Source organism: Musca autumnalis, unplaced genomic scaffold (assembly GCF_047663935.1).
Source record: "Musca autumnalis isolate F117 unplaced genomic scaffold, ASM4766393v1 scaffold_1, whole genome shotgun sequence".
NCBI lineage: Eukaryota > Metazoa > Arthropoda > Insecta > Diptera > Muscidae > Musca > Musca autumnalis.
Genome location: NW_027411644.1, coordinates 280,244,213 through 280,271,603, shown reverse-complemented (window position 1 = coordinate 280,271,603; position 27,391 = coordinate 280,244,213). Strand labels below are relative to the sequence as shown.

Here is a 27,391-nt window from a genome sequence, read left to right as displayed (position 1 = left end):
CCCCTTTCCCCTGCCCTTCCCCTCCCCACATTAAGAAAAGAAAAACCTTGGCATTTGCATTGATTTTAATTTAAAACTTTTGCAATCGTCATTATCACATTTTGTTGTTGTTGTTTTTTGTTCGTCGTTGTTAGGAAATGTTTGTTAACTGCGTACATCTTCTTTCTTTCTCTCTCAATTCTGTTATGGAATGAGGTGCAGTTTTGTTGAATTGTCATGTTAACAACTTAATTTATTTACGTTAGCCATGTTGTCATGTTCCCGTTTGTTGGGTTTGTTTTGGTTGCTTGTGTCCCAACACAATGTCTGTCTGATGGAGACCCTAGTTTTAACAAGACACTGAAGCAAAAAAAAAAACATAACCAAAAAGCAATCATTCGATTTGTTGCTGATGCTGCTGCTGATTCAATCTCAAACTGAATGTTGTTTCGGTTTGGGGTGTTGTTATGGCTTAACGAGATCGTCACATAATTACTAAAACTGCAAGTAAGGCAAAGCAAAAACAACGATTTTTGACCAATTTGAAAAATGTTTTGGTAACACTTTTTCCCCAACGCAGAGCAGAGTGGCGAGCGAGCAGCAGTGTAGGTGCCCGATGTGCGTGTCTCTATATGGTGGGCGTTGGAATTAATTCCTTAAGCTGTAGATGGTCGGTCACATGTGCGTTTTATATTCTCTAGTTGCTTGTTAAAAACAACCTCAACTCCATGCATTTAATAATATCGTTACAAGATCGTTAACACCTCTTGGCGTATGTGGACTTGGAACACACATTTTTGAGATATTTGCTGCTTGTCTGTCTGTCGTTTTTGGAATTCAGATGATCTTGTTTTTTTCTTTTTTGGTTTGGGGTTGGGGAGTAAACATCTTCTTTGTGGCTGGCTTGTCTGTGAAATTTATGTTAATGTGTTAAAGAGAGGCACAGGTGATCGATCCTTGGGATATTGGCCTGCAAACGAAACGAAAGGAAAAAAACATCAATTAAAAATCATGGCAATACATGATCAATACCAAGCTGCAAGTATTTTTTTTTTTTTTGTTTGGTTTCTACAGTTCCCAAATATACAATGCATGGTTGGTCATGAGCAACAGCATCAGCATCATCATCATCGTCCCAGGGAAAGAGTTAACAACACAACAACATGATGTTCTCTTGGTACTTTGTTGTGTTGGGTCTGGTCTACCAGACAGGTATTTTGAACAAAAAAAAAGGTTTTTATTCCTTTGGAGTATGAGAATGCCAGTTGGGCTTTATTAGCAGCTCATCTGGTCAAAATGCGTGAAATCTTAAAGGACAGGCACACACACACACACTCGGACACTCAGATACACATGGTCAGCACCATAGAACTGGAGTGGACAATGTTATGGGCTTGTACAACGTTTTGTTGTTTGGCTGCCCCTGTGGAACAACACGTACTGACTGCAGCAACAGCACAAAGATGGGATCCTCTGCAACATATCTCTGCAAGGAAATTCGTGGAAATTTCATGCAAGCAAACATGACAAAAAAAGAGAACTAAAATGAAACCCATGGACAACAGTAGTGATGGTCTTTTTGTTGCAGTTTTGTGGAATTGTCAATTTAATGAATTGATACTGATGTCCAACAAGGGATCATCTGGGGAGGATAAGAAATATACCATACAAGACACTGGATTTTGTAAATATTATCATATTCCAGGGAATGAAATTAAGAAGCAGCACAAAAAGTCCAACAAAAGATGAGCAAGAAGTCAAGGATTTAATTGCCCACTAACGGTAGCTGGTGGATTAAACCACTAATTAGCTGATATGCCTATTCAAAAAGATTTCTTATTTAAATTAACCAGTCACTCCCTCGCTCTGGACAAGCAGACATCCATCGAGCCAATACTACGCCGGAATGCCTACAACTGTCGCCTTAGTGGTATTTATGCATATATCATCATCACAATCATCCGGAGCAGTAGTGGCAAAAAAAAATGTCATGGCGATATATCACTGTCAACAGTTGAAAAAAATGACAAAATGTCAAATATTGACAAGAGATTAATTGAAATGCAAACGCGCAACAACCAACAGCCAACCATCCAACACCATCAAGAAATTTTTGTTAATAAATATGCATTGGAGGGAAAAAAAGGTTTTAAGCCAAGCTTAAGCTCAACAAAAAGGACAGACAGACGACGGACAGACAGCATGGTCTACAACTACAACCACACATAACAATGTTTCATTGCTGTTTGCGTTTGCTTACAAGATGGCGATTAAAGATAATCATTGAAACATTTGTTTGTTTCTTTCTTCCCCCCATCCCACCACCTTGTTTTTGGGGGGTAATTTTAAGAAGCCCAACAGACAGACATTTAATGGGGACACTCAGTCTTTAGGAAAAGAAAAAAAAACACCACAACAACACCAACTAAATAACCAAGAAGTCAACATGAAACTGTTTTGTTATGTTTGCCTTATCATAAATTCGCACCTCAGAAGATTTATTTATGCGCTGACAGCTGCCATAAAGACTATCACCAAGTGTGCGCGCGCATACGCTGCTGATGTTGGCTGCTTCTGACCAAAATGTGTGTATTTAACACGCACATGAAAGTGAAGAAAAAATACAACACACAAATCAAGGTAACAACTACAAGAACATCGGGGGAAATATATAAATATGGAATGGGATTTTATGGTGGAGAGGTGAGGAGTGGTAAACAAACACAATAATAATACAAGCATCAAATGAGATCAGGAAATAAATAGGTTCCACTAGGGGTAATTTTTCCCAAACATTGTTGCACCTCCTATGACGTCCTTATAACCTAAAAATAGGCTGTTTTCGAAAGTCCTTGAAATTGAAGCAATCAAAAGATTTTTGTCGAGACAAAACTATTCTCCTTTTGAAACCATTATAGGTCTCCTTTAAAAATTTTTCTGAAATGTTGTTGGTTTTCAAGATATTCAACAAATAAAAATTGAAGCATATTTTTAGGCAAATATAATTAAATTTAAAAATTTGTGATGCTAAAAGACTTCAAAATGAACATGAAATTAAATGAGATAATGAAATAACGTTTCAAAAATAGGCTACTTTGGGGGCCTATTTTTGAAACGTTATTTCAAAACTCCTTGAAATTGATGATATCCAACGATGGTTGCCGAGACAAAAATAATATCAAATCCATGGACTGGATTCTCGTTCTATGAAAATTTGAAATGAAAAATATTTACCTTATAAAATTTTTCATTTGACATTTATTTCCTTTATAAAACTTTTCATTTTAAATTTCATAGAACAAGAATTAAGCCCCATTACAGGTCTTCTTTACAAACTATGCTGAAACCCAAACCCTTTCCTTATAACTGAAGTCCACACTTTAAAAGCAACTATATTTCAAATCGCCTTTATAAAACTTTTCATTTTAAATTTTCATAGAACAAGAATTGAGCCCCATTACAGGTCTTCTTTACAAACTATTCTGAAACCCAAATCCTTTCCTTATAACTAAAGTCCACACTTTAAAAGCAACTATATTTCTAATCGCCATGAAAATGTGGGAAGCTAAAGATGAAAAATACCAGAGATCTAATTTGTACACTTTTCTAATGAGTCACTGGTTTTTGAGATAATTTAAACCAAAAAAAATTGAAGCGTGCTTTTAGGAAATTTTAAAATTAGTTTATTATTTATTAAAAATTAATTTTAAATTATTTTTCAAATTAAATTAACAATATTGTTAATAAATGAAAAATTATTAATATAATGCAAAATTAAAATTGAAGCATACTTTTGGACAAATTTAAATTATTTTTTTTATTAAAAATAATTTCAAATTATTTTTCAAATTGAATTAACACTACAAAATCCTATTAATATCACTGGTTTTTGAAATAATTAAAAAATAAACATTGAAGCATACTTTTGGGCAATTTTAAAATTATTTTGCTTTTTTATTAAAAAATAATTTTAAATTATTTTTCAAATTAAATTAACAATACAAATCCTATTAATATTATTAATAAATAAAAAATTATTTTTATATTGCAAAATTAAAATTGAAGCATACTTTTGGACAAATTAAAATTAAATTATTTTTTTTCAAAATAATTTCAAATTAATTTTCAAATTAAATTAACACTAAAAAATCCTTTTAATATAACTGGTTTTTGAGATAATTAAAAATAAACATTGAAGCATACTTTTGGGCAATTTTAAAATTATTTTGCTTTTTTTTATTAAAAAATAATTTTAAATTATTTTTCATATTAAATTAACAATAGCAATTCTATTAATATAATTATCAATATCAGTGGTTTTTGAGATAATAATTAATTAATTCAACAAATAAAAATTGAAGCATACTTTTGGGCATTTTTAAAATAATTTTGCTTTTTTCTTAAAAATTAATTTTAAAATATTTATTGTAATGCAAAATTAAAATTGAAGCATACTTTTGGACAAATTAAAATTAAATTATTTTTTATTAAAGAAAATTTCCAATTATTTTTCAAATTAAATTAACACTACAAAATCCTATTAATATTAATTAATTAATATTAATTAATATTAATATTATTAACTAATGAAGAATTATTATTATAAAGAATAATTAAAATTGAAGCACACGTTTGGATAATTTTAAAATAAATTTACATATTTTTTATTAAAAATTTACAATAATAAATTAAAACAAGTTCTAAAATTATTTTTTTCTTAAATTAATTTAACAATATCGTAAAAAAGTATTATTATAAAGAATAATCAAAATTGAAGCATACTTTTGGGTAATTTTAAAATAAAATTACATATTTTTAATTAAAAATTTGCAATAATAAATTAAAACAAGTTCTAAAATAATTTTTTTAATTAATTTAACAATACAAGTCCAATGGCAGTCGACCAATATTATTATTTTTTTGTTAGAAATTGTGCCTACTTTTAGGCAAAATCTTCCAAAGCCTTCGAAATCGCAGTATGAAGATGAAAATTTTGGTTTTTATTCTTCTTCTTCAAATTTGAAGATATACATCTTGCAAACTGTGGATTCTGGAAACGTCTCCTTTAAAAATACACTTTATTTGTAAATATACTTCTAAACTACAATAAAAAAAATTTTAAATTGTGGGATGAAAGCATTCAAAAAAACTACACTATATTTTAAACTATGCTTTTAAACACCATGATATCTAAGAAATCGAAGCTTGGTATTACATACAAAAGTGCACATCTCTCAACTATTATGGGTCTACTTTGAAATTTTTTTGAATTAGTGCTGGTTTTTTTAATAAACGAAAATAGAAATTTGAGGTCTACTTTTAGGCAATGTATGGAATTCTTAAATTGCATAATTTTTTCTATAAATTTAGCATTAGTAATACAAAAATTTTAGCATTAGTAATACAAATTAACTTAATGACGCACAATTGTTTAAGTTTTTCTGAAAAAAATTGTGCATACTTTTAGGCAAAAACTCCCAATTTCTTCGGAATCGTAAAGTGTTGATGAAACCCTTTTTCTTCTTAATATTCTTGTTTATAAAAAAATGTTGCAAGCGTTGTTTTTTGAGTTAAAAGAAATATATAAAATGTGGCATACCTTTAGGCAAAGTTTGAAATTTTTAATTTACAATTTAATTTTTTTTTATTTTTTTAATTATTCGCAAAATTTATTTTTTTTAAATTAGTTTTGGAATTTAGCAATACGAATTAATAAAAGCCGCTCAATATTATATTTTTTTGTTAAAAGTTGTGCCTACTGTTAGGCAAAATCTTTCAAAGTCTTCGAAATCGTAATGTGTTTTTTTATTTTTTAATTATTCGGTAAAACTTAATTTTTTTAAATTAGTTTAAGAATTTGGCAATGCAATTCAACTAAAAGCCGCTCAATATTGTGTTTTTGTTAAAACTTGTGCCTACTTTTAGGCAACATTTTTCAAAGTTTTCGAAATTGTAATGTGAGATAAAAAAATGTTGTAAAAAATTAATACACACAAATGTTGTAATTTGGTTAAAAAAATAAATAAAAATTGAGGCATATTTTTAGGTAAAGTTTGTAATTTTTAACATTTTGGGATTTTAAAATCTTCGAAATTATGGTCTGAATACGAAAACACAAGTTTTGAATAGTAATTAGAAGCAACAACTTTTTTAAATGAGTGTCTGAATTAAAAAGGAACAACTTAAAAATGCAAGCATACTTTCAGGAAACTGATGAGATTCTGTGGCGAGAATCGAAACTATAGTATTCCCTGCCTTACCCCTTGGCGAACAAAGCCAAATCTTTTCCACTAATAAACTAGTTGTTTTAAAATATTAAAACAACAACAATGGGATTAAGCCAGACTATTTTGAAAAAAAAAAAATTGCAAACGCTATCCCAATAAAAACGCCATAATGTTTCTAATTGAAATTTTTTTAAAATATTTTTAGTTTTTATTTTTCAATTATTTCTTTTGGCATAACATTTTTTAAAGCAAATAATTAGGCTTTAATTAAAATAAAGCATACTTCTAGGCATTATTTAACCCTTGATTTTTTTAACAAATTTCCTGTAATAATGTTTCCTTTATTTCCTTTTCTTTTTTTGTTGCAGACGCTGCAGTCCTTACAAAGTGCGGCCAAACGTGCGGGGACCTCATGTGCCAATTGCAAAACCACAACAACAACCCTTTGGCGGCGGAATGCAAGTGGTGAACCAGTGTGTAATGCCTGCGGACTCTATTATAAATTGCACAATGTAAGTAGTACGAAAAAAATCAACAAAAAATATAAATTCCTTACATTGCAAAGTACAACAACACCCTTACGCACACACACAAATTTTTACGAGCATACCAAAAATCTCCATGGGAGAATTGTCAAGAGCTTATTAACATTAAAATAACTTCCCTTTGACATAATACCAAATTATTGATCACTTGCTGGGTGGCTGGATAAATGGATGGATGGTTGAGTGACTCAGCTTATGCTGGAACTCCCTGCCAAAAAGAAATAATGTTTAAATAAATCCGTTATTGCATACGTTACTGATGATAGTTTAATGATAACGAACAGTGGATATTCGCTCTTGCTCTCTCATTGCCATAATTTTATCATTTAAATCGCATTTCCAAAAAAAAGCAAGTCAAAAGCCGGCGGCGACTCATTTAAACTGCTTAAGCGATTTCACACACCATTTACCACGTGTTGTGGTCCGTCCGTCCATTCATTCATACATCAGTTATTTAACCCTCAAAAAACGTTTGGTCTATGAATTCCCACAATCTGAGAGAGCGAATAAGGGGAGTTAATCGTTTTTGTCTAACTGTGATTTTTGTTTGAATTGCCCCTGTTTGCCTTGCTACTTTTAGCATCGTTAGCTTCCGCATAGGAAATCAAATGCTGCTTGCACAAGGGCTTAGTTTCCTCTTCTTTTCTCTCTGAGTTCTTCCCCCTTGTTTTTTGCCACAGGATGCCAGTGGAAAATACAAAACATACGTAGTCAATCTATATTTCATTAACGTAATGCTTCAGTGAGTTTGTCCCCCCCTGTTTGATGGGTGAGTGTGCGAGCTTGCACAAGGATGTAGCAGCACCCAGCAAATCGTTACAAATCTGATTTAAAACATTGGCATCATTTATCGCATCTTATCACCAAACCATCATGCTTGCTGGTGTGTTGGTCTGAAGTTTCAAAGTTTGTGGAAGTGGGTAGAGGGTAGGAGGGAGGGGGAAGGATAGAAGGGAGTTGGAATGTTACATTTAGCTGGGCGTTTACCACTCTTTAAAGGCAATTGAAGCCGAAGAAAAACGTTTGTTTTAAATGATGCACTGGTTTCGTTTCCTCACCTCCCCCCACTCATAATAAATGTTGTTGTTGTCTTCTCTGAAATGATATCTAAAATGGTCCTTTGGGAGGATTATCAAACAAATAGGGCTGTAGTTTGAGGACTTTTTTGGGAAAAACACAACAGTTCCTGCAGGAACATGTCATACGAGATGCAAATGTGAAGAGAAATGGTAATGTAACACATGTTACTTGCCTAGACGGAGCTCAGTCTCCCAGCTACATTAGAAGACTTTCAGGACCTCATTTTACTTTGCTATATAAAGAGAAAACCATCTGAACCTCCATTTCTAAAGACCATCTTTTGGTCTAATTTCATAAAAATACCTCTTTTGGGTCCCCTGTTGCACTCATTGTGGGTATTTAGTTTACCTACCGACCTTCGATTTTCCACATTATTTATTGTCATCCCTATTTGTGTACGTCTGTATGTCCTGCGACATTTTTACTATGATGGATTGTTGATTATTTTTTAAAGATATTTATGCTATTTTGTTGTTGTTGGTGTTTGGCTTTTGATGTGATGCGTGTGCTACTTGAGATAAGCGACCAAAAATGATAGCAACCAGCCAGCCATCAGCAGTGGTAGTAACACCATTACAGATGTAGAGATGAGGATGGCGCAATATCAGTAGCCAGCAAGAAGGCAGTCTGCCACCCACTCACCCACCAAAGGCAACGGAGGCCGAGGGTGGCTGTGAAAATGCGATAACATTCATTATGCGTAACAATAACATTTATGAGATTTTTGGTGGTGTTAACACTGTGTTGTTGTGAGGGACAAAGAGTGGGGGTTAAGTGAGTGACGTTTGTCCTGGCTGCCAGTGCTGGTGTTTTAATTTAATAAATTAACTCAAGCATTGGCGTTATGCATATTTAATTTCAGGCATGCATATATTTTCAATTTTGTTTTTCTTTGAAAAAAAACCTCTTGATGAGGGGGAAAGGCATTTAAAGGAGTTTTTTGTACCGGCTTCCTACTAGTTTAGCTAACAACATTAAATATTCATTAGTTTTATTCCATTGCATAAAAATGTCGTTGTTTACATTAAAAAATAATTTCCTAGATTTTCTTCCGGCTTCCTTGAGGGTAATTAGGGAAGGCTAAATGGCTAATAGGGGAAGAAACAAAATGAGAGAGAAAATAAAAGAAAAGTTACAAGATCTTTTTTAATTTATTTTCTGTTCTTTTTTTTTCTTTTTCTTTGCAAAAGTTTGTAAAAACTTTTAATTTTTCTTTTTGTTTTTGTTTCAAAATTCCACCAGAAAAAATATGCCACCATTTACATGTCAGTGATTGGGCCTTGGGTGGTTTTTAGGGAGTTTTTAAGTAATTGCTGGGATTTATGGGACCATGTGACACCTGTGGGCCAAACGAACACACACAAAAAACGCCCCACCTTTTTTTACACAAAGTTCCCCAAACCAATAATAATGAGGATGAGGATTGTGTTGGCCCCCCAGCCTGGCAATCTATGCAAATGTGTTATGGAGTCCAACACAATGTAAAAGTCTATTTAATTGACTGTTAAAAAGCCAATAAAACAAATAAACAAAAACAAATATGGACAGTAGAAAACAACAACTACAAAAAACTACAACAATAACCATTGATTCGTTTGGTTACGTTTTGGTTGCTGGTTGGCTGGTCGCTTGGTTGGTTGGCCACCTTATCAGATGAACTGCTACAAATGAAATGCATTCAGAAATATTGCAAAGCATTGGCTTTATTGTGAGTAGGTTGCTGTTGTTGTTTTTAGCGACCGCCGGCACTTTGGGTGGTTTAATTAAAATTGAAAACAAAAAATCCAACATATGAGTCCAGGCGGCCCAGTCACTCACTCAATTATTCGAAATAACTCTCTCACCAAAGAATATAAAAAACTATAAAATAAAACCGATCATATCTAAATATGGGACACACACAAAGTTGATTTGTTGTTGCTGTTTTGCAAAAACTTGCAATTGCGCCAAGAGTTTTCGATTCATATTCACAATTGCCTTACAACATATTCAAATTTAGAGATTTTTTTTTTTTCAAATATTGGACACATTCCCATCGTGATAAGAAAGCTTGGCTAACAAAACCGCAGCGTCAATAAGCCGCCTTTAACATAACACAGACACACACACAGGGAAATATGTAGACGCATACGCAAATCATATGCCATCATCATTTCACAAAGTTGGAACGCTTGGGCATAACATACAACTAGCCTACGACATTTGGGGTAGAATGGATGATGGGGTAGCCAAAAGAAAAAGGAAGAAAAAAAATTCGGCCGATAGAAATCAAAGACATGCCTCACTTGCAGCACAAAGCAATGAGGAAATCAAAATAAATTGCATAGGAAATATTTTGAAAAATTTTTTTTTAAATATTTAAAAATTAAATAATGACAAAATTACAGAAAGAAGCAGGGCTGTAAAGGTAATGCCGGCGCTAAATTAAGGATCATTCTTTTCGATATTTATGATATCTCAGGTGCCACCGTGGTGTAATGGTTAGTACATTTGCATTACAGGCATGACAACATGAAATATGTAACGTTGGCAAAAATACCCTCCATCGTAATGTTAGCGACATTTCCTAAGTATTTCGGTCATGCAAAACATCTCTAAAATAAGTGTTGCCGTTCGGACACGACTATGAAAAATAGGATTTTTGAGCTTCTGGGTCATTTTATCCGGAAGCATAGACTTGCCCACGAATAAAAGTATAGCGTTTCAATCAGACTGACATGAACTTCCTTCGATGAAAATGTCAAAACAAACCTCGAACATCCCTTAAACTGCACATAAGTGAACATTTTGAACTTATGTCAGGGAGGTACCCGAGGGTGTTGTACGATATAGACCTTCTTAAAACGTGATGTAGATTTGAGATAAATATTACAATGTCCAATAATTGGACCAATGTTAGTCACTTCTTTCGATTATGGTGGTCAGCGTCGGATTTAGAAAGCTTTTGGAGTATTTTGGTCAAGAAGCATGGCCTTGCCCACGAAAAGAGCTATATCGTTGTAATCAGAATCACAAGGACTATCTTTGATGCAAATTTCAAATCGATCCTCGAACAGTCCTTAAACTGCACATAAGCTGAAAATTTGAACTTTTGCGAGGGAGGTAGGCGAAGGTGTTGCACGATGCGGAACTTGGTGTACATTTGGCAGAAATTTTGCGATGTGTAAAGTTCATCAGAGCTCATCAGTCATTTTAGAAGGCGCCGGCAGGGGTTTTATAGCTTTTGGAACATTGTCTCAGGAAGTATGAACCTGCCTTCGAAAAAAAAATTCGCATCATTGCAAAAGAGAACAATCTGCTCCAAAAAAAATCTTTACGACAAATGTCCTTAAACTGCACTTGTGCTAAAAATTTTGAAATTTTGTGTGGCAGGTCTTCAGGACAGATATGGCTCCGCTTCGAACTTTATCTAAGTTTGGACGTAACCAAAAAACAGTTGATCCTTTTGAGAGTTATCGTGCCTTCCAGCCAGCCAGATATACGGACAGAAAATAAAATAAAGTAAAAAATAAATAAAAATAAAATAAATATTAAAAAAAATAAAATAAAAAAATAAAATAAAATAAAATAAAATAAAATAAAATAATATAAAATAAAATAAAATAAAATAAAATAAAATAAAATAAAATAAAATAAAATAAAATAAAATAAGATAAAATAAAATAAAATAAAATAAAATAAAATAAAATAAAATAAAATAAAATAAAATAAAATAAAATAAAATAAAATAAAATAAAATAAATAACAAAATTTGGTCTGCAAAAACAAAATGCTATGTTTTGTGTGGAATGAAAGAGCACAATTTTTTGCAAAATCTTAGCAAAATACACTTTGCAGTTACAACTTTTCACTTAGCAGAAGAGGACGTTTGTGGAACAAGAGAGCAAAATTTTTCTGAAAACTTAGAAAACTCAACTTATCATTAGCAACTTATCACTTGTCAAAAATAAGGGTTCTGTGGAACGGACAAATTTGCGAATTGTCAAAAATATTGCTAAGTGCAAAATAAAAAGTTGATAAGTTGCCTTTTAAAGATGCCATAAGTTGGTCTTCTTAAAATATGACATGAAGCTGGTCTTTTTTTACAGAAGATCACAAGCTCTTTATAAAAAGGCTACAAGCTGGTCTTCTTATAAAGGGGACCACAAGTTGGTCTTTTTATATAGAAGAACATAAGCTGGTCTTCTTATAAAGAAGGCCACAAGCTGGCCTTCTCATACAGAAGACCACAAGCTGGCCTTCTTATATAGAATACCATAAGCTGGTCATCCTATAAATGTGACCTTAAGCTGGGTTTCTTTTATAGAAGACCACATTTCAGTCTTCTTATGTAAAAGACCACAAGCTATTATATTTCTAAAAAAAGACCACATGCAGGTATTTTTATAAAAAATACAACATCTTCATCTTTATAAAGAAGGCTACAAGCTGGTCTTCTTATAAAGAGGCCCACAAACTGGTCTTCTTATATGTATATAGAAGACCACAATCTTATCTTCTTATAAAGAAGACCACAGACTGGTCGTCTTATAAAGAAAACCACACGCTGGTCCTCTCATACCGAAGACCGCACCCTGGCCTCCTCGTTCAGAACACCACAAACAAGTCTTCTCATACAGAAGTCCACAAGCAGGTCTTCTTATATAGAATACCATAAGGTCTTCGTCTTATATAGAAGAACACAAGCTGGTCGTCTTATAAAGAAGACCTAAAGCTGTTATTCTTATAAAGAACACCTGAAGCTGGACTTCTTATAAAGATGACTTGAAGCTGGTCTTCTTTATAGATGATCATGGACTTCTTATAAAGAAGACACCAAGCTGGTCTTCTTATATAAAGAAGAGACCAAGCTGGTATTCTTATATAGAAAAAATCAAGTAGGTATACTTATTTAAAAGCCCTGAATTTTCTTACTTCAAAGTTTTTTATATAGAAGCCTACAACCAGATCTTCTCATCTACTTAAAAAGTATAGCACAAGTTCGTCTTCTGTTTCAGAAGACCACAATTTGCTCTTCTTTTATAGAAGACTACAAGCTTGTATTCTTTGGTAATATGCCAAAAGTTGATGCTTCTTTTTTCTCTCTGGTAAAGTGTTAAAGATTTTTTTACTCCTGCTCATCCAGAATTTTTCACTCTCAATCCTTTCTCTCCCAAACTCAGTTGAGATCTTTAGTACCGAACTCCTACTAAAACTGACGAAATGTCTTTCCCAAAATATTAAGAATTAATGAGCACATGTAATTTTTAATGGACAATTAACATGTTTGTTTGCCTGTCAGGTTGGCTGGCTCTATCTACCTCTATCCATACCTCCCTCCCCATCCCTTTCTAAATGTTGCATAAATATATGCCACCCAGTGTCACAACATTAGCATGAATTTAAGCTGCAATATTTAAAAAACCATAACATCTGGGCATAATTTGCAACTTATTTCAACAATTTAGAGTAGTAGAAGAAGAAGCAGGGAAGTAGGAGAAGAAGAGGAAAGGCCTGGAATAAGCGAAAAGTGCATGCATAAAAGTCTTCGCAACACGAAACGGTAGCTGCAACAGAAGCTACACAGGGAAGAGACAAGCAAGAAAAAAACTAGCTGGAGTTATCCAAAAGTCGCGTGTTGTTGCTTATCAAAAATTAACTTGACAGCAGGCAGCAGCAGGCTGGCTGCAACTTTGGAGCTGGTGGCATGCATGTAGGCAATACAACGATGCGCTCGATTTACATTTTAAGACAGAAAAACATATATCTTTTTGACGGCTGGAGAGGAGGCTGCAAAACAAAAAAAATATGAGTATTTGATATGACTAAAGAGGTTGGCTGGGAAGTAACTAGCATCCATGTTTGCCGGTGTAGGCTTGTCAACACATTTCCAAAAAACGAGATTGGCAAATTATCACATTAGAAATTTTCCAATTGTTTTTGTTTTTTTTTTTATTTTGTCCCTTTGATCTCCTAAAGATGAATACCATTTATGGCATTGCCTCTTCTATTATTGTATGACATTACCGCCAACAGAAGTTAAGGTATCAATTACCCAAACAATTGTAATGCAAGAGGAAACAATGTTGCAAATCCGAATACAATAGTTGGCTGCTGGAATGGGATGGTATGGAATAGCATACCATGCCGTGAGAGATTTAAAAATAGGGAATTTGCTTCTTTTCTTTAGAGCCGCCTTGTTGAAAATGATACAGTTTTAGTTTTGCCGCATGAATGATGATGTCCTGTTGCCTCACTGCCTCACTTATCCCAGCCTAATGGCATTCATTGGGCAACAACCAACCACCCATTCCATTCCCCTTGAGAGTAATGCCTTGCCGCCACAAACAAAAGGTTTAAAGTAGTTGCGTTTTTCCATGATTTCTGTTTCCTTTCATCATGTTCATCATAATTTAACAATTGGCCCCTGACAAATCCTCCCTTTTGTTTGTTTATATTCATTCTACATTATACTACATACAAATGTTGGTATGTATGTCTCATTGCAGAGGTGTACATTTTGTTTAGCTAAGTACTTAAGTGCTGGCTGGCTGGCTAAGCAACAAACATACAGTAGCCTAGCCACTCTACTACACTACTCTATTTCCAGGACGTTCTTGGTTGTGTCTGTCCATCCGGTAAAGCATTCAATCACAGAGTCCTATAGTCATTCATTCCGGCATTCATTCAATCGCTTAGTTTTTCAGTCAGTCATTTTGCTTGCACTTAAACACATTTTGTGTGTGTGTTTTTTTTCGTGGTCGTTAATGCATTCGGTGAAATTTAGAGGTTTTATTCACGCCCAGGTACTTTTTTTGTTGTTAGTCGTTTGCCCCCTTTTCATGTCTCTCGACCAACAACTAGCAGACACATAGTCTCGTAAAAAAGGTAGCACCAAAACCGACACACACATCCATACTTCTAGAATGGGAAACAAATCCTCCATACTCTCGGAGGGTAACTTAATATTGTAATTGTGGCACAATGAAGCGCAATTCTAACAACAAGAAAATCTTTTGCAAGTAGATTTTCATAGGTGATAAGCTACCCTTTTTTGTTTTTTTTTTGCTTTTCTGTTTTTGCTTTTACGTATGTTTGTACATACTTACACGTACATTATTTTGTAGGTATGTAATGTAGCTAAAGTTTATTACCTTACACACATAGGAAACATAGGCTCAGATACACTTTGAAAAAATTTCTTTATTTAAAATGTCTGCAAAAGTTACGAACTTAAATTTCTCATTTTCTTAAATTAGAAAACATGGATTCAATATCCATGGGCACAAATCTTTCAAAAGTTCTGGTATAGCTTTTCTAAATTTCCTAAATTGCCTCAAAACTTAGGAGGAAGCCACCAAAGCCTACCAAGCCTTAAATAGAACCCTTCCAATTAAGACATTTGGTAAAAAATTACCCTAATGTAACTTTAGAAATAACTTAAATTAAAATCCAAGTCCAAATCATTACTAAATGACATACAAGGAATGCTTTTGGTTTCCAAAGCTCAGGAGAAAGCCCCCAAAAGCTTATTAGGCATTAACCAGAACGCTTAAACCATTTCTTTATACATATTTTTGTGTAAAACCTCAGAACAAAACCTTTCTACATTTTAAAATTAGAAAAATATATCTTCTATGTCCTATGCACGATTCCAAGGGCTCAAAGCTTCAAAGCTGTTGTTGGAGCTTTTAAAGTATTTTTTAACATTACAAGAAGTCCAACTTAGAATGATCTTTTTTGCCAATAGTGTTGGACATAATACAGATCAAGACAGCAGCTTTCCTAAATTACCTCAAAACTTAGGAGGGAGCCACAAAAGCTTACTAAGCCTTAAATAGAACCCTGACAATTAAGACATTTGGTAAAAAATTACCCTAATGTAACTTTAGAAATGACTTTAATTAAAATCCAAGTCCAAATCATTACTAAAAGATATACAAGGAATGCTTTTGGTTTCCAAAGCTCAGGAGAAAGCCTCCCAAAAGCTTATTAGGTAGTAACCAGAACGCTTAAACCATTTGGTTACACATAGTTTTGTGCAAAACCTCAGAACAAAACCTTTGTACATTATAAAATTAGAAAAATATATCTTCTATGTCCTATGCACGATTCCAAGGGCTCAAAGCTTGAAAGGTGGTGTTGAAGCTTTTAAAGTATTTTTTAACATTACAAGAAGTCCAACTTAGAATGAGCTTTTTTTCATGAAGACAGAAATAGTGTGGGACATAACATAGATCAAGACAGAAGCTTTCCTAAATTACCTCAAAACTGAGGAGGGAGCCACAAAAGCTAGCTAAGCCTTAAATAGAACCTTACAATTATGACATTTGGTAAAAAATTACCCTAATGTAAATTTAGAAATTACTTTAATTAAAATTCATGTCAAAATCATTACTAAATGACATACAATTAAAGCTTCTGCTTTCCAAAGCTCAGGAGAAAGCTCCAAGAGCCTATTAGGCATTAACCAAAACGCTTAAAATGATTTAATTTATATTAAATTTACGCTATTAAAGCTTTAGAAACGATCCCAATCGAAGATTATCTTATCTTATTACTAAATGACATCTAAGGAATGCATAAAAAAGTAATTCTACGCTTTTTCGTCCTCAAAGTCCTGGAGGCAGCCACCAAAGCCTATGTCATTGGGTCAAAAATAACCCCAATCAAAGTTTAGACATTTTCTTAATCAAAGTTTTGTTCAATCCATTACAAAATGAAATCCAAGGAATGTAGAAATAAAGCTCCCCTAAGCTATTGGTCTTCAAAGCTTTGAAGAGAGACTCAAAAGCTTACTAACAATGAGCTTTGTTCCCGTACTTTTTAATAGTAAAACTCGTAAAAGAGAGAGAAATAGACAAAAATTGTTCTCACGCAAAAGTTTTTTTTTCAAAAAGTTCGGGAACGCAAAAATGAAACGTCAAAACGTCGAAAAAGCTGGAACGAATGTTAAAGTCGGCGTACCAGCCAATCAGCCGTCGGCATCCATGTTACTATGTTTTACACGCTCAAATTTGTCGAGTAAAAAAGTTTTTAAAGAGAGCGTCATTCAGCGCCATTTTTGTTTAAAGAGAAGTGAACATTTTACAACTTTTTTGTTTACGGGAACGGTTTTTCGGGTAGAATGTGTAAAAGTCGTAAAAATTGTAAAAACTTTTTAGTTCTGGAACAAAGCTATGGTAAAAAAACTAACCTACTCTAACTATTCTACACAATTGGATCTCAAAGCTTATGTCATTTGGTCAAAATTTGTCTAATAAACATTAAGAAAACTTCTTCATCAAAGTTTAGTAGAGCCCATTACAAAATGGCATCTAAAGAATGCATCAATTAAGCTCTTCTAAAGTTTTTGATCTCTCGCAAGATTGTTTTGATATGAAATAAAAGCTACAATGCAAAAAAGCTATGTAAAGCTCTCTCAATTCAATCAAAACTTAACAGGGACTCACTAAAGCTTTTTTAAACTTTTGTTTTGAATATAATACGCCACTCTTAATTAAAGATCAGAAGAAGGAGGCTAATAGGTTGCCTTCTTTTATGAAAGATTAGCTTTCGAAAATTAAAAAACTGATGAAATGGAAGGTGTTTTTCGGAAGTGACACACTGAGTGTAGCACATATTTCGTAGAGTGCCCCCAGATGTTGTTATTCCTATGTAGAACACAAATATGTATGAACACATGAATTCATACCTTTCGAAGTGATGAAATGGAAGGTGTAAATCTGAAATTGCCTAAATGACACCAAAAACTAAGTCTTCTTGTTGAGAATGATATTTTGAAGTTACTCCCAAGCTGAAGAATTGATAATAAATTCCTAAAGAAGAACTAATAAATAACATATTTCTATGAACACATGAGTTCATGCCTTCCAAAGCTATGAAATGAAGGGTGTAAAACTGAAATTGCTTAAATGATGCAAATAACCACATTTTCCCCTTTAAGAAGGATATTTTAAAGTTGCTCTCAAACCATCAGTCTAAAAAAGGACACTAATTTGTCCTTCATATAAGTTGCCAATGTCTGGCCCCTAATTTTCTCTCAGTATACCTCACTTACTATACATAATATGTATGTACATATGTACATGTGTTTACAAAAATGAAAATGCTATATTTGGTCTGTAACGCCAAAGCGAGCAAATCATTATGAGGAAAGGAAGGAAGAAAGGAGGGTCGGGCTTCAAAAAAAAAGAGGGGAAATACATACATTTGTGAGTGTGAGTGTACGTTTGGAAAAAAGTACACATACATACATGTGTGAGCAGCCCGTGAACGAACATTCATCATTACTCGGAGCTCACAGCTGTTAGTAGTCATGGGTAAACTGCGTGGTTTTTTGGTGGGCATGTACATGACAGACTAACTCTCTCGGACATACATACATTTGTACATATCTACATCTATATGTATGTTGTGTGTTATCAACGCATTAAAATCGCAGTTCTACACATTTCTACATACACATATGCGAAGTAACTACCTTTTGGGTTCCTTTTGGTTCTTTTGTGGTTGTTGTTGGTGTTGTTGTTTGCTGCCTGGTCTAAGCGCTTATCAGATCTTGTAAAAATACGATATAATGTAATGTTGCAAGCTTTTTCCGGTTCTCCTTTAAAACAAAAAAAAAACTCTTAGGCAGGCGAGTAAGTACTCGCCGTCACTGCATTTACATACTAACACGACGGACTACTACGCCACCACCAGTAGTGCAGGGCATTCATTGCAGATGCAATTGTCTTGCAAAAGGGTCTAGGCCCAAATGTTTGCAAGCTACTTGCATTTCCTGTTGGCCACCATACATCCTTTCGGTTTTGTTTTTTTGGTAACAAATTATCTTTCGCTTTTTGTGTGTGTGTGTGAAATTGTTGTAACATGGCCAAAGGTCATTTTATGGAGATATTGTGTAGATAATAATGCCATTTATGATAAATATTTTTTTGTTAATAATTTATTTATGTATTTTTTTCGTTTTTGCTTACAGGTTAACCGCCCCCTAACCATGAAAAAAGAAGGCATCCAAACCCGCAATCGTAAATTATCTTCAAAATCGAAAAAGAAGAAGGGACTGGGTGGTGGCTGTATGCCACTGGGCGGCCATTTGGGTATGGGCGATTTTAAACCATTGGATCCCTCCAAAGGTTTTGGCGGTGGTTTCTCAGCGTCAATGGGTGAGTTTTAAAGACAATTTACTTAATTTGTTTTTGTTGTTATTTTTCATAACTAAATTTAAAGTGAAAGTGTTTTTTAAGCTTTGTTGTTCTGTTTGTCTGTCTTATTCCTTACTTATCTTTGTTGTTTCTCTTTCTCTCGATTTTCTTTGCAGCCCAACATTCCCATCTTTCCAGTGGTTTACATCCAGCTCATGCGCACATGCATGGCGGTTGGTATACAGGCGGCATGGGCGCCTTGGGTGCTTCCAGTGGCCTGCAAGGTGGTTTCTCTAGTGGTCTGCAAGGTGGTGTTGTGCCCCACTCCCAGCCTTACCATTTGGGTTTGGGTTCAATGGTAAGTTTCGCAAAAATAAAATAAAACAAAAAAACATGAAAAGACATTTTGAAATGCAAGTGAAATTAACCCATTAAGACCAACGTAACTTCAATGGAGACTTTTATGACATACAAGACCTCCGTATTGGGCTTCTATGACAATGAAGACCTCCGTAAGAAGCTTCTATGGCATACAAGAGCTCCGTAAGGGGCTTATATGGTGTGGAAGGCCTTCATAAGAGGCTTCTTTGGAATAGAATATATCCCTAGGAGGCTTCTATAACATGGAAAAAAAGACTTCCTTACGAGGCTTCTGTAGAATAGAAGGATACTTCTATAGAATAGAAGACCTGCGTAGGAGTCTTCTATAGCGTAGAAGAACTCCGTAGGAGTCTTCCATAACATAGAAGATCTCCGTAGTTATCTTCTATAGCACAGAAGAACTCCGTAGGAGTCTTCTATAGTATAGACGATATCCGTAGGGCTCTTCTATAGCCTAGAAGACCTCTATAGGAGCCTTCTACAGCGTGGACGATCTCCGTAGGACTCCGAAGGTGGCTTCTATAGCATAGAAGACCTCCGCAGGAGACTTCTATAGCATAGAAGAACTCCGTGAGAGGATTCTATAGCATAGAAGACCTCCGTTGGAGGCTTCTATAGCATAGAAGACCTCCGTTGGAGGCTTTTGTAACATAGAAGACCTCCCTTGGAGATCTTCTATAGCATAGAAGATCTCCGGTGGAGGCTTCTATAGCATAGAAGATCTCCGGTGGAGGCTTCTATAGCATAGAAGACCTCCATTGGAGGCTTCTATAGCATAGAAGACCTCCGTTGGAGGCTTCTAAAGCATAGAAGACCTCCGTTGGAGCCTTCTATAGCATAGAAGACCTCCGTTGGAGGCTTCTATAGCATAGAAGACCTCCGTTAGAGGCTTCTATAGCACAGAAGACCTCCGTTAGAGGCTTCTATAGCATAGAAGACCACCGTTGGAGGCTTCTATAGGATAGAAGACCTCCGTTGGAGGCTTCCGTAGCATAAAAGTCCTCCGCAGGAGGCTTTTTTAGCATAGAAGACCTCCGTTGGAGGCTTCTATAGCATAGAAAACTTTCGTTGAAGGCTTCCGTAGCATAAAAGTCCTCCGCCAGAGGCTTCTATAGCATAGAAGACCTCCGTTGGAGGCTTCTATAGCATAGAAGACCTCCGTTGGAGGTTTCTATAGCATAGAAGACCTCCGTTGGAGGCTTCTATAGCATAGAAGACCTCCGTTGGAGGCTTCTATAGCATAGAAAACTTTCGTTGAAGGCTTCCGTAGCATAAAAGTCCTCCGCAGGAGGCTTCTATAGCATAGAATTCCTCCGCAGGAGGCTTCTATAGCATAGAAGACCTCCGTTGGAGGCTTCTATAGCATGGAAGACCTCCGTTGGAGGCTTCTATAGAATAGAAAACTTTCGTTGAAGGCTTCCGTAGCATAAAAGTCCTCCGCAGGTGGCTTCTATAGCATAGATGGCATCCGTTGGAGGCTTCTATAGCATAGAAGACCTCCGTTGGAGGCTTCTATAGCATAGAAGACCTCCGTTGGAGGCTTCTATAGCATAGAAAACTTTCGTTGAAGGCATCCGTAGCATAGAAGTCCTCCGCAGGAGGCTTCTATACCATAGAGGATTTCCGTTGGAGGCTATATAGCATAGAAAATCTCCGGTGGATGCTTCTATAGCATAGAAAACCTCCGCTGGAGGCTTCTATAGCATAGAAAACTTTCGTTGGAGGCTTCCGTAGCATAGAAGTCCTCCGCAGGAGGCTTCTATACCATAGAGGTATTCCATTGGAAGCTTCTATAGCATAGAAGATCTCCGGTGGAGGCTTCTATAGCATAGAAAACCTCCGTTGGAGGCTTCTATAGCATAGAAGACCTCCGTTGGAGGGTTCTATAACATAGAAGACCTCCGTTGGAGGCTTCTATAGCATAGAAGACCTCCGTTGGAGGCTTCCTTAGCATAGAAGACTTCCGTTGGAGGCTTCTGTAGCATAGAAGACCTCCGTTGGAGGCTTCTATAGGATAGAAGACCTCCATTGGAGGCTTCTATAGGATAGAAGACCTCCATTGGAGGCTTCTATAGCATAGAAGACCTCCATTGGAGGCTCCTATAGCACAGAAGATCTCCGTTGGAGGCTCCTATAGCATAGAAAACCTCCACTGGAGGTTTCTGTAGCATAGAAGACCTCCGTTGGTAGCTTCTATAGCATAGAAGATCTTCATTGGAGGTCTTCTATGCTTCAGAAGCCCCCAACGGAGGTCTTCTGTGCTATATGGAGGCTTCTAAAGCATAGAAGACCTCCGTTGGAGGCTTCTGTAGCATAGAAAACCCCCCTTGGAGGCTTCTAAAGCACAGAAGACCTCCGTTGGAGGGTTCTAAAGCTTAGAAAACCTCCTTCCATAGCATAGAGTATCGCCTTTGGAGGCTTCTACAGCATAGAAGAGCTCGGTAGGAATCTTGTAAAGCATAAAAACCCTTCTTAGGAAGCTTCCGCAGATTAGGAGACTGATTTTTTAATCTTTTTTGAATCTGTTTTTTAATTCTTTTTAATTTTTCTTTTGATTATTTTACTAATTATCCCCCTCTTCTTTCTCTCTCTCTCTCTCTCTCTTTATAGGGCACCTGGCGTACAGACTACACGTGATGGAGTGGCAATAACATAAATGGCAATTTATTCAATTGAAATTGGCCATAATGAGACGAAAGAAGCTACGAATTGTTATTCTATGTCCCAACGTTAGGTTTTGTGTAAAAAACGGCAACAACAATTTTACACGGTCCTCTCCACTCCAAAAACAACCAAACCAATCAAACGCAACACCAAGTGTTAAAGCCTATCCCCTCCCTTTAAAGAGCAACAAAAACAAAAAAAAAAGTAATTTTAAAATCAACATGAAAAAAGTTCCTAAACAACAATTCTTCAAATCATTTTTCTTAACCAAACAAAATGCGTTTTAAACGTTAAGAGTTAACTGGGCAAAAGACCTGAATAAGGTCTGATTATAACTCAGAAAATTCAGCCAAATGCCAAGGACTCTTTGAAGGGGGTTGGATGATGATCAATGACCATCCTGAAAATCCTCAATACACCAGCGGGGAAGGGGGTGAGGGTGAAAGTAATTCTTTTAAATATGGTGCCGGCATTGTGCACAAAAATGTCCCCCCAAATTAACGCAAGTTATTTGTTCAGGATATCGAGCATGACCAACTACTGATTAAGCCATTATTTAAAAGCCACCGGTAAGATAGCCAAATGTTGGAACCACACAATGGAAAAAAACACCTACAAACCTAATTAATCCTAATCTTAAATCATCAGCATTATTATTATTATTACAATTATTAGAACAACAAATCTGTTAATTTCGTTTGATTCCCTGATGAAAACCAAAACCACACAAAAAAAGATTCGTTTTAATTCGAAACCGTGAATGTATTTATTTTTAAGTATGTTATGTTAACATTGCGTGCAATTTATTAATTTATTTATGTGTTCCATAGCAGCTACACTTTATTTTTATTTCACTATGACTCTGTTAACATTACTCCACCCGCTCCCCCCTCCTTACCACCATTAAGCGCAAGAAAACACAAATGTATACCCCCGAAAAAAACAAACAATTTTAAAAACATTTTTTATTTAGAAAAAAAAGAAACACAAAAACAACAACCAAACGTCCACATAAATGCAGTTGTTTTTTTCGCAAAAAAAACAGGCCACGAATTTCATTATTCAAAGAAACAAAAATAATTCTAAATATCTGCATGGTGATAATTAAGAAAAAAAAAACACAAAACCAACAACAAAAACTAATAATAAATTTTGTAATATAAATTCCTATTGTAAATAGTTTAGTTATATAAGAAACAAAACGTATATAATCATTGCACAATTTTAACTTTTTGTTTAAATAAACTAATTTAATTGTTTTTAGTTTTTAAGTAATGGTTCAACATCCAAACAAGGCCAATGTAAAAATTATTTCATTCCCTAAACAAATTTCTTACCCCACCCCCAATTTTATTTTATTACTTTTTATAACATCAAAAAAAATCAAAAAACCCCTTTGTAAATAAACTATTGTAATTATTGTAATTGCCACAAGAAAAAAAATATTAATTATTAAAAAAATTATATATAAATAAAACAAATTGTTGTAATATTATCTAGTTAAGTATAAAAAGAGAAAAAAAACTACTCCTCCCAAACTACATATACAGTATACCCTTATACATAGTACATATACATAAATATATACACATATAAATAAATATACCATTCTAATATATATTTAAATTTAGTAATATCTAAAAATAAATAAATAAAATATTACAATTATATTGTACTATTATTATTATTGTATTGTATTATTCTAAATGTAATTTGCCATATTTATAGTTGAGTAGCTCTTACAAACAAACAAAAAAAAAAACACAAAATTATTTGAAATATAAGAAGTTGACGATGCAAAAAAAGATGTAAAGGAAATTTATTTTTCCTCCCAAAACAAGTAAATAGACAAAACAAATATTATAACACGAATGAAAAAAAAGTTAATATTAATATTATTAAATGAAAGAAAAAATCAATAAAAAATCTATTTAAAAAATAAAAACAAAATTAGTTTTCATTTATTGGGACAAATAAAAAATTATAAGTGTGAAAAATTATAAATCGGGATATTATACTGTGATGTTCCTAATAACATACATACACCACGATATACACTGTGCAACATTTTAAAGTGATCTTGTGCAAACAATTCGAACTGAGGATTTTTTGAAAGTACAGACCCAAACGACAAGAAACCCTAGTTGAGTTTTGTTGTGTCAGATCCAGCTCGGATTTTATGGCCCCATCTAAACATGGTTAAATATTGAGTTTTTAAAGAAATTCGGGGCTATATCCCTGAAACCAATGCGAATCTTCTCCTGACCTCTGAAGTAAATTTGTAGATAAGGAAAAGAATAAAATATTTGGGTAAATAATGAAATCGAAAAACTACAGTTATTGCCTCAAATTTCAAAATATATGCAAAAATTCTACAATTTTTATACATTTCGCACCGTATCTCCAAAACCGTTAATTTTTTCTGCACATTTTGTTTTGGAAAAATATTCCCAGGAATGTAATACACAACTCTTCAGAACATGTCATTGTTGTAAAATGCCTCTATGCCGTTGTTTTCAGTACATTTTTCAACGACGATTTAATAAAAATGTCAATAATGTAGTGAAATCCGAAATGCGAGAATAAACTGTTGGTGTGAACCATGGTTTAATAAGAAAGGTTAGCCAAAGCTTTATGTCAATTAAATTTTTTTTCATTCGAGTATGCCTAAAACTTCAAAACAATATAAACAAACTGTGTATGTGTGTGTGGTGTTTGAATAATATGCCAAACAATTTTAAGAATTCAATGATTTTTAAAATTGTTTTTAGACCATTTGTATGGAAGAAATTGGTGAGATTTGCATTGAAACAATCAGTTTATCATATTCACAACTCGATTATGTGGAGAAAACTTAACTCTTCTTTCATTTTTCGCGTTTTTTATAAAATGCTCAAAAAATGGATTGTAAACAAACACACTTGTTGCTTTTATTTTGACGTTTTAGGAATTCAAGAAAAACAAGAGTTCTATAGATTTTTTTCATTTAAATCTACCTCTTTACTTATACCATGGTGTGAACTGTGTTTGAAATACGTGTTGTAAAAGATATGATTCAAAATACCGCTTAAACAACATGAAGTTAGCATTTTAGAGTTTCAGAATGTTCTAAAGAATTGTTGAGAACTTTATTTGGAAGATTTTTGCAAAAGGTTACTTGGTTCAACTCCCAATAGTTTAGCCGATACTGTTTTATAAAAGAAATTATGAATTTAATTACTGCAAAATTATTTGTAAATAAAACAAGTGAGAAAAGGCTATAGTCGGTACGGGGCCGACTATGTGATACCCTACACGACTACCTCTGTGCATAATCTTTTCACTCGAAAATATTTCTTTTAGGGAGATACGAAAGGTTTCACCTATGTGGATTTTATACCAAATGACTTAAGGCGAACTGAACCAAAATAATTAATATTTAATTTTATATTTGTCTATTATCGACATCACCATCATCAATATGCTTCTATCTCTGTGAGAAAATTTCGGGATGATCCGATCAAAGTTCCGACCTGTAGTGTGATTGCAGAAAAAGTGGAAAAAAGGGATGTATTACCGACTATTGCGATATCTCTATTATTTGACCACCTTCGCCAACCTACTTCGCATAATTTTAAAGATGCGATTTTCTACTTTCTTAGTCAGGCTTTGCTTTTAGAAGGTCCCCAACAAAAAAATCGCAAAAATTAAAAGTTGGGTTCTATTAGCGACTATTGCGATATCTTCGTTGTTTGACCACCTACGGCAACCTACGTTACATCGTTATAAAGTTGATATTTTCTACTTTCATTGCCAGGTTTTGCTTTTTGTATACCCTTATAGACGCTGAGATGTTTGCTTTGGAATAAAATGTTGACTTTTTTCAAAAAATAAATTTTTTGCTCAATACGACCCCTAAATATTATCCGACCATCACCAAAATCAATAGGCTTCTACATCTATGAGACCCCCATTAACCCTCTAAATTTCGTGACGATCCGATCAAAATTGCGACCTGTAGCGTGATTTCAAAAAAAAAAAATGAAAAATGGGATGTCTTACCGACTATTGAGATATCTCCGTTATTTGGTCACTTACGCCGACCTAGTTTGCATCATTGTAAAGATGGGATCTCCTGCTTTCATAGTCAGGCTTTGCTTTTGGAAAGTCCCCAACCAAAGCTGTGATATTCGTCATTATAATTAAAATCGCAAAAATTAAAAGTTGGGTTTTATTTGCGACTATTGTGATATCTTCATTGTTTGATCATTTACGAAAACCTACTTACCCCATACAGAAGCTGAGATATTCGCTTTGGAAAAAAACGTAGTCTTTTTATTCACATAAGTTTTTTGCCCATTCCGACCCCTAAATTTTATCCGACCATCACCAAAATCAATAGGCTTCTTCCCCTCCGGGTTATCCATGAACGTCCAAAATTTCGTGACGATCCTATCAAAATTGCGACCTGTAGCGTGATTACAAGGTTTAGATGGACAGACGGACGGACGACTCAGCTCGTCGAGACATTTATTTTGGTATATATAAGTATGGGTCTACGACCATTATTTCGATGCGTTACAAACTTTTTGGCCAAAACCAACTTATAATACCCTCCCCACATAGTGGTGTAGGGTATAATGATGGTATGGCAACACAAATTATATTTTCAAGGGTTCACAAAATGCGGCACTATTTTCAATTTTCCAACTTGTGAACCCTTTTTCACTTTTTTCGCTCCTCCCTTATCATTTGTGATATGTCGAAAAGTGAGAAGTGAGCTGCAACTCACTCGTGAGGAGCTCCCTACGTGAGTATTCATGATTATGTTTTGCGTGGACAAGTCCATGTTTCCTGATAGAGTAATCAGAAAGCTTTAAGTTATCCGACTACCAACTGAAATGCGCGATATCTATCGAAAAGATAGATATCTTTTCTTGTAACTATATTTGTCTTGTACATTGTAAATATGTAAGTACTCTTGTTGCTATTTGTTCAGACTTTTATTTTCTATGCTATATTCTTTGCTATAGCCCCCATATAGCGGTACCACCTGTGTTCAGGTATTTTGAAATCCAAGTATTAATATAAATACATAACAATAAAGGATATATAATTATCTGTATAAGCACTGCACGTCAGTAGTATAGAACACCTAAATTTTTTCTAATGTTACCTTATTTATCCCAAAACGAATGAATCTACTTTTTTAATTTTGTAGGGATTTAAATTCCGAGATGTTTCAATTATCTGTCATTTTAAACCCTTTTACGCTGTTATTTCGGTGTTCGGTATTCGCGGAATGATTAGAAAGCCTTGCTTTATCGACTGAACGAAAATTCGGCGTTTGTGTCTCAAAAATTCGCGAATATAAAATGACTGTTCTATCCTGATGACCAAAAATAAATGC

The 27,391-nt window shown here is 34.3% G+C and overlaps 1 protein-coding gene across 4 annotated transcripts in view; it reads left to right on the top strand.

The window, feature by feature from the left end:
* The window catches only part of grn (GATA binding protein grain), a 97,535-nt gene extending 74,456 nt beyond the window's left edge, over positions 1-23,079 (top strand). For 3 of the 4 annotated variants that reach the window (XM_073961358.1, XM_073961357.1, XM_073961356.1), the window contains exons 6-9: positions 6,575-6,718; positions 18,792-18,978; positions 19,134-19,315; positions 21,949-22,949. In XM_073961358.1, the coding sequence (XP_073817459.1) occupies positions 6,575-6,718; positions 18,792-18,978; positions 19,134-19,315; positions 21,949-21,975 (540 nt within the window). In that variant the 3' untranslated portion in view covers positions 21,976-22,949. Of the gene's footprint in view, positions 1-6,574; positions 6,719-18,791; positions 18,979-19,133; positions 19,316-21,948 lie in introns of all 4 variants that reach the window. The other variant, XM_073961355.1, reaches the window with a different exon arrangement.
* Positions 23,080-27,391: the final 4,312 nt, after the last annotated feature.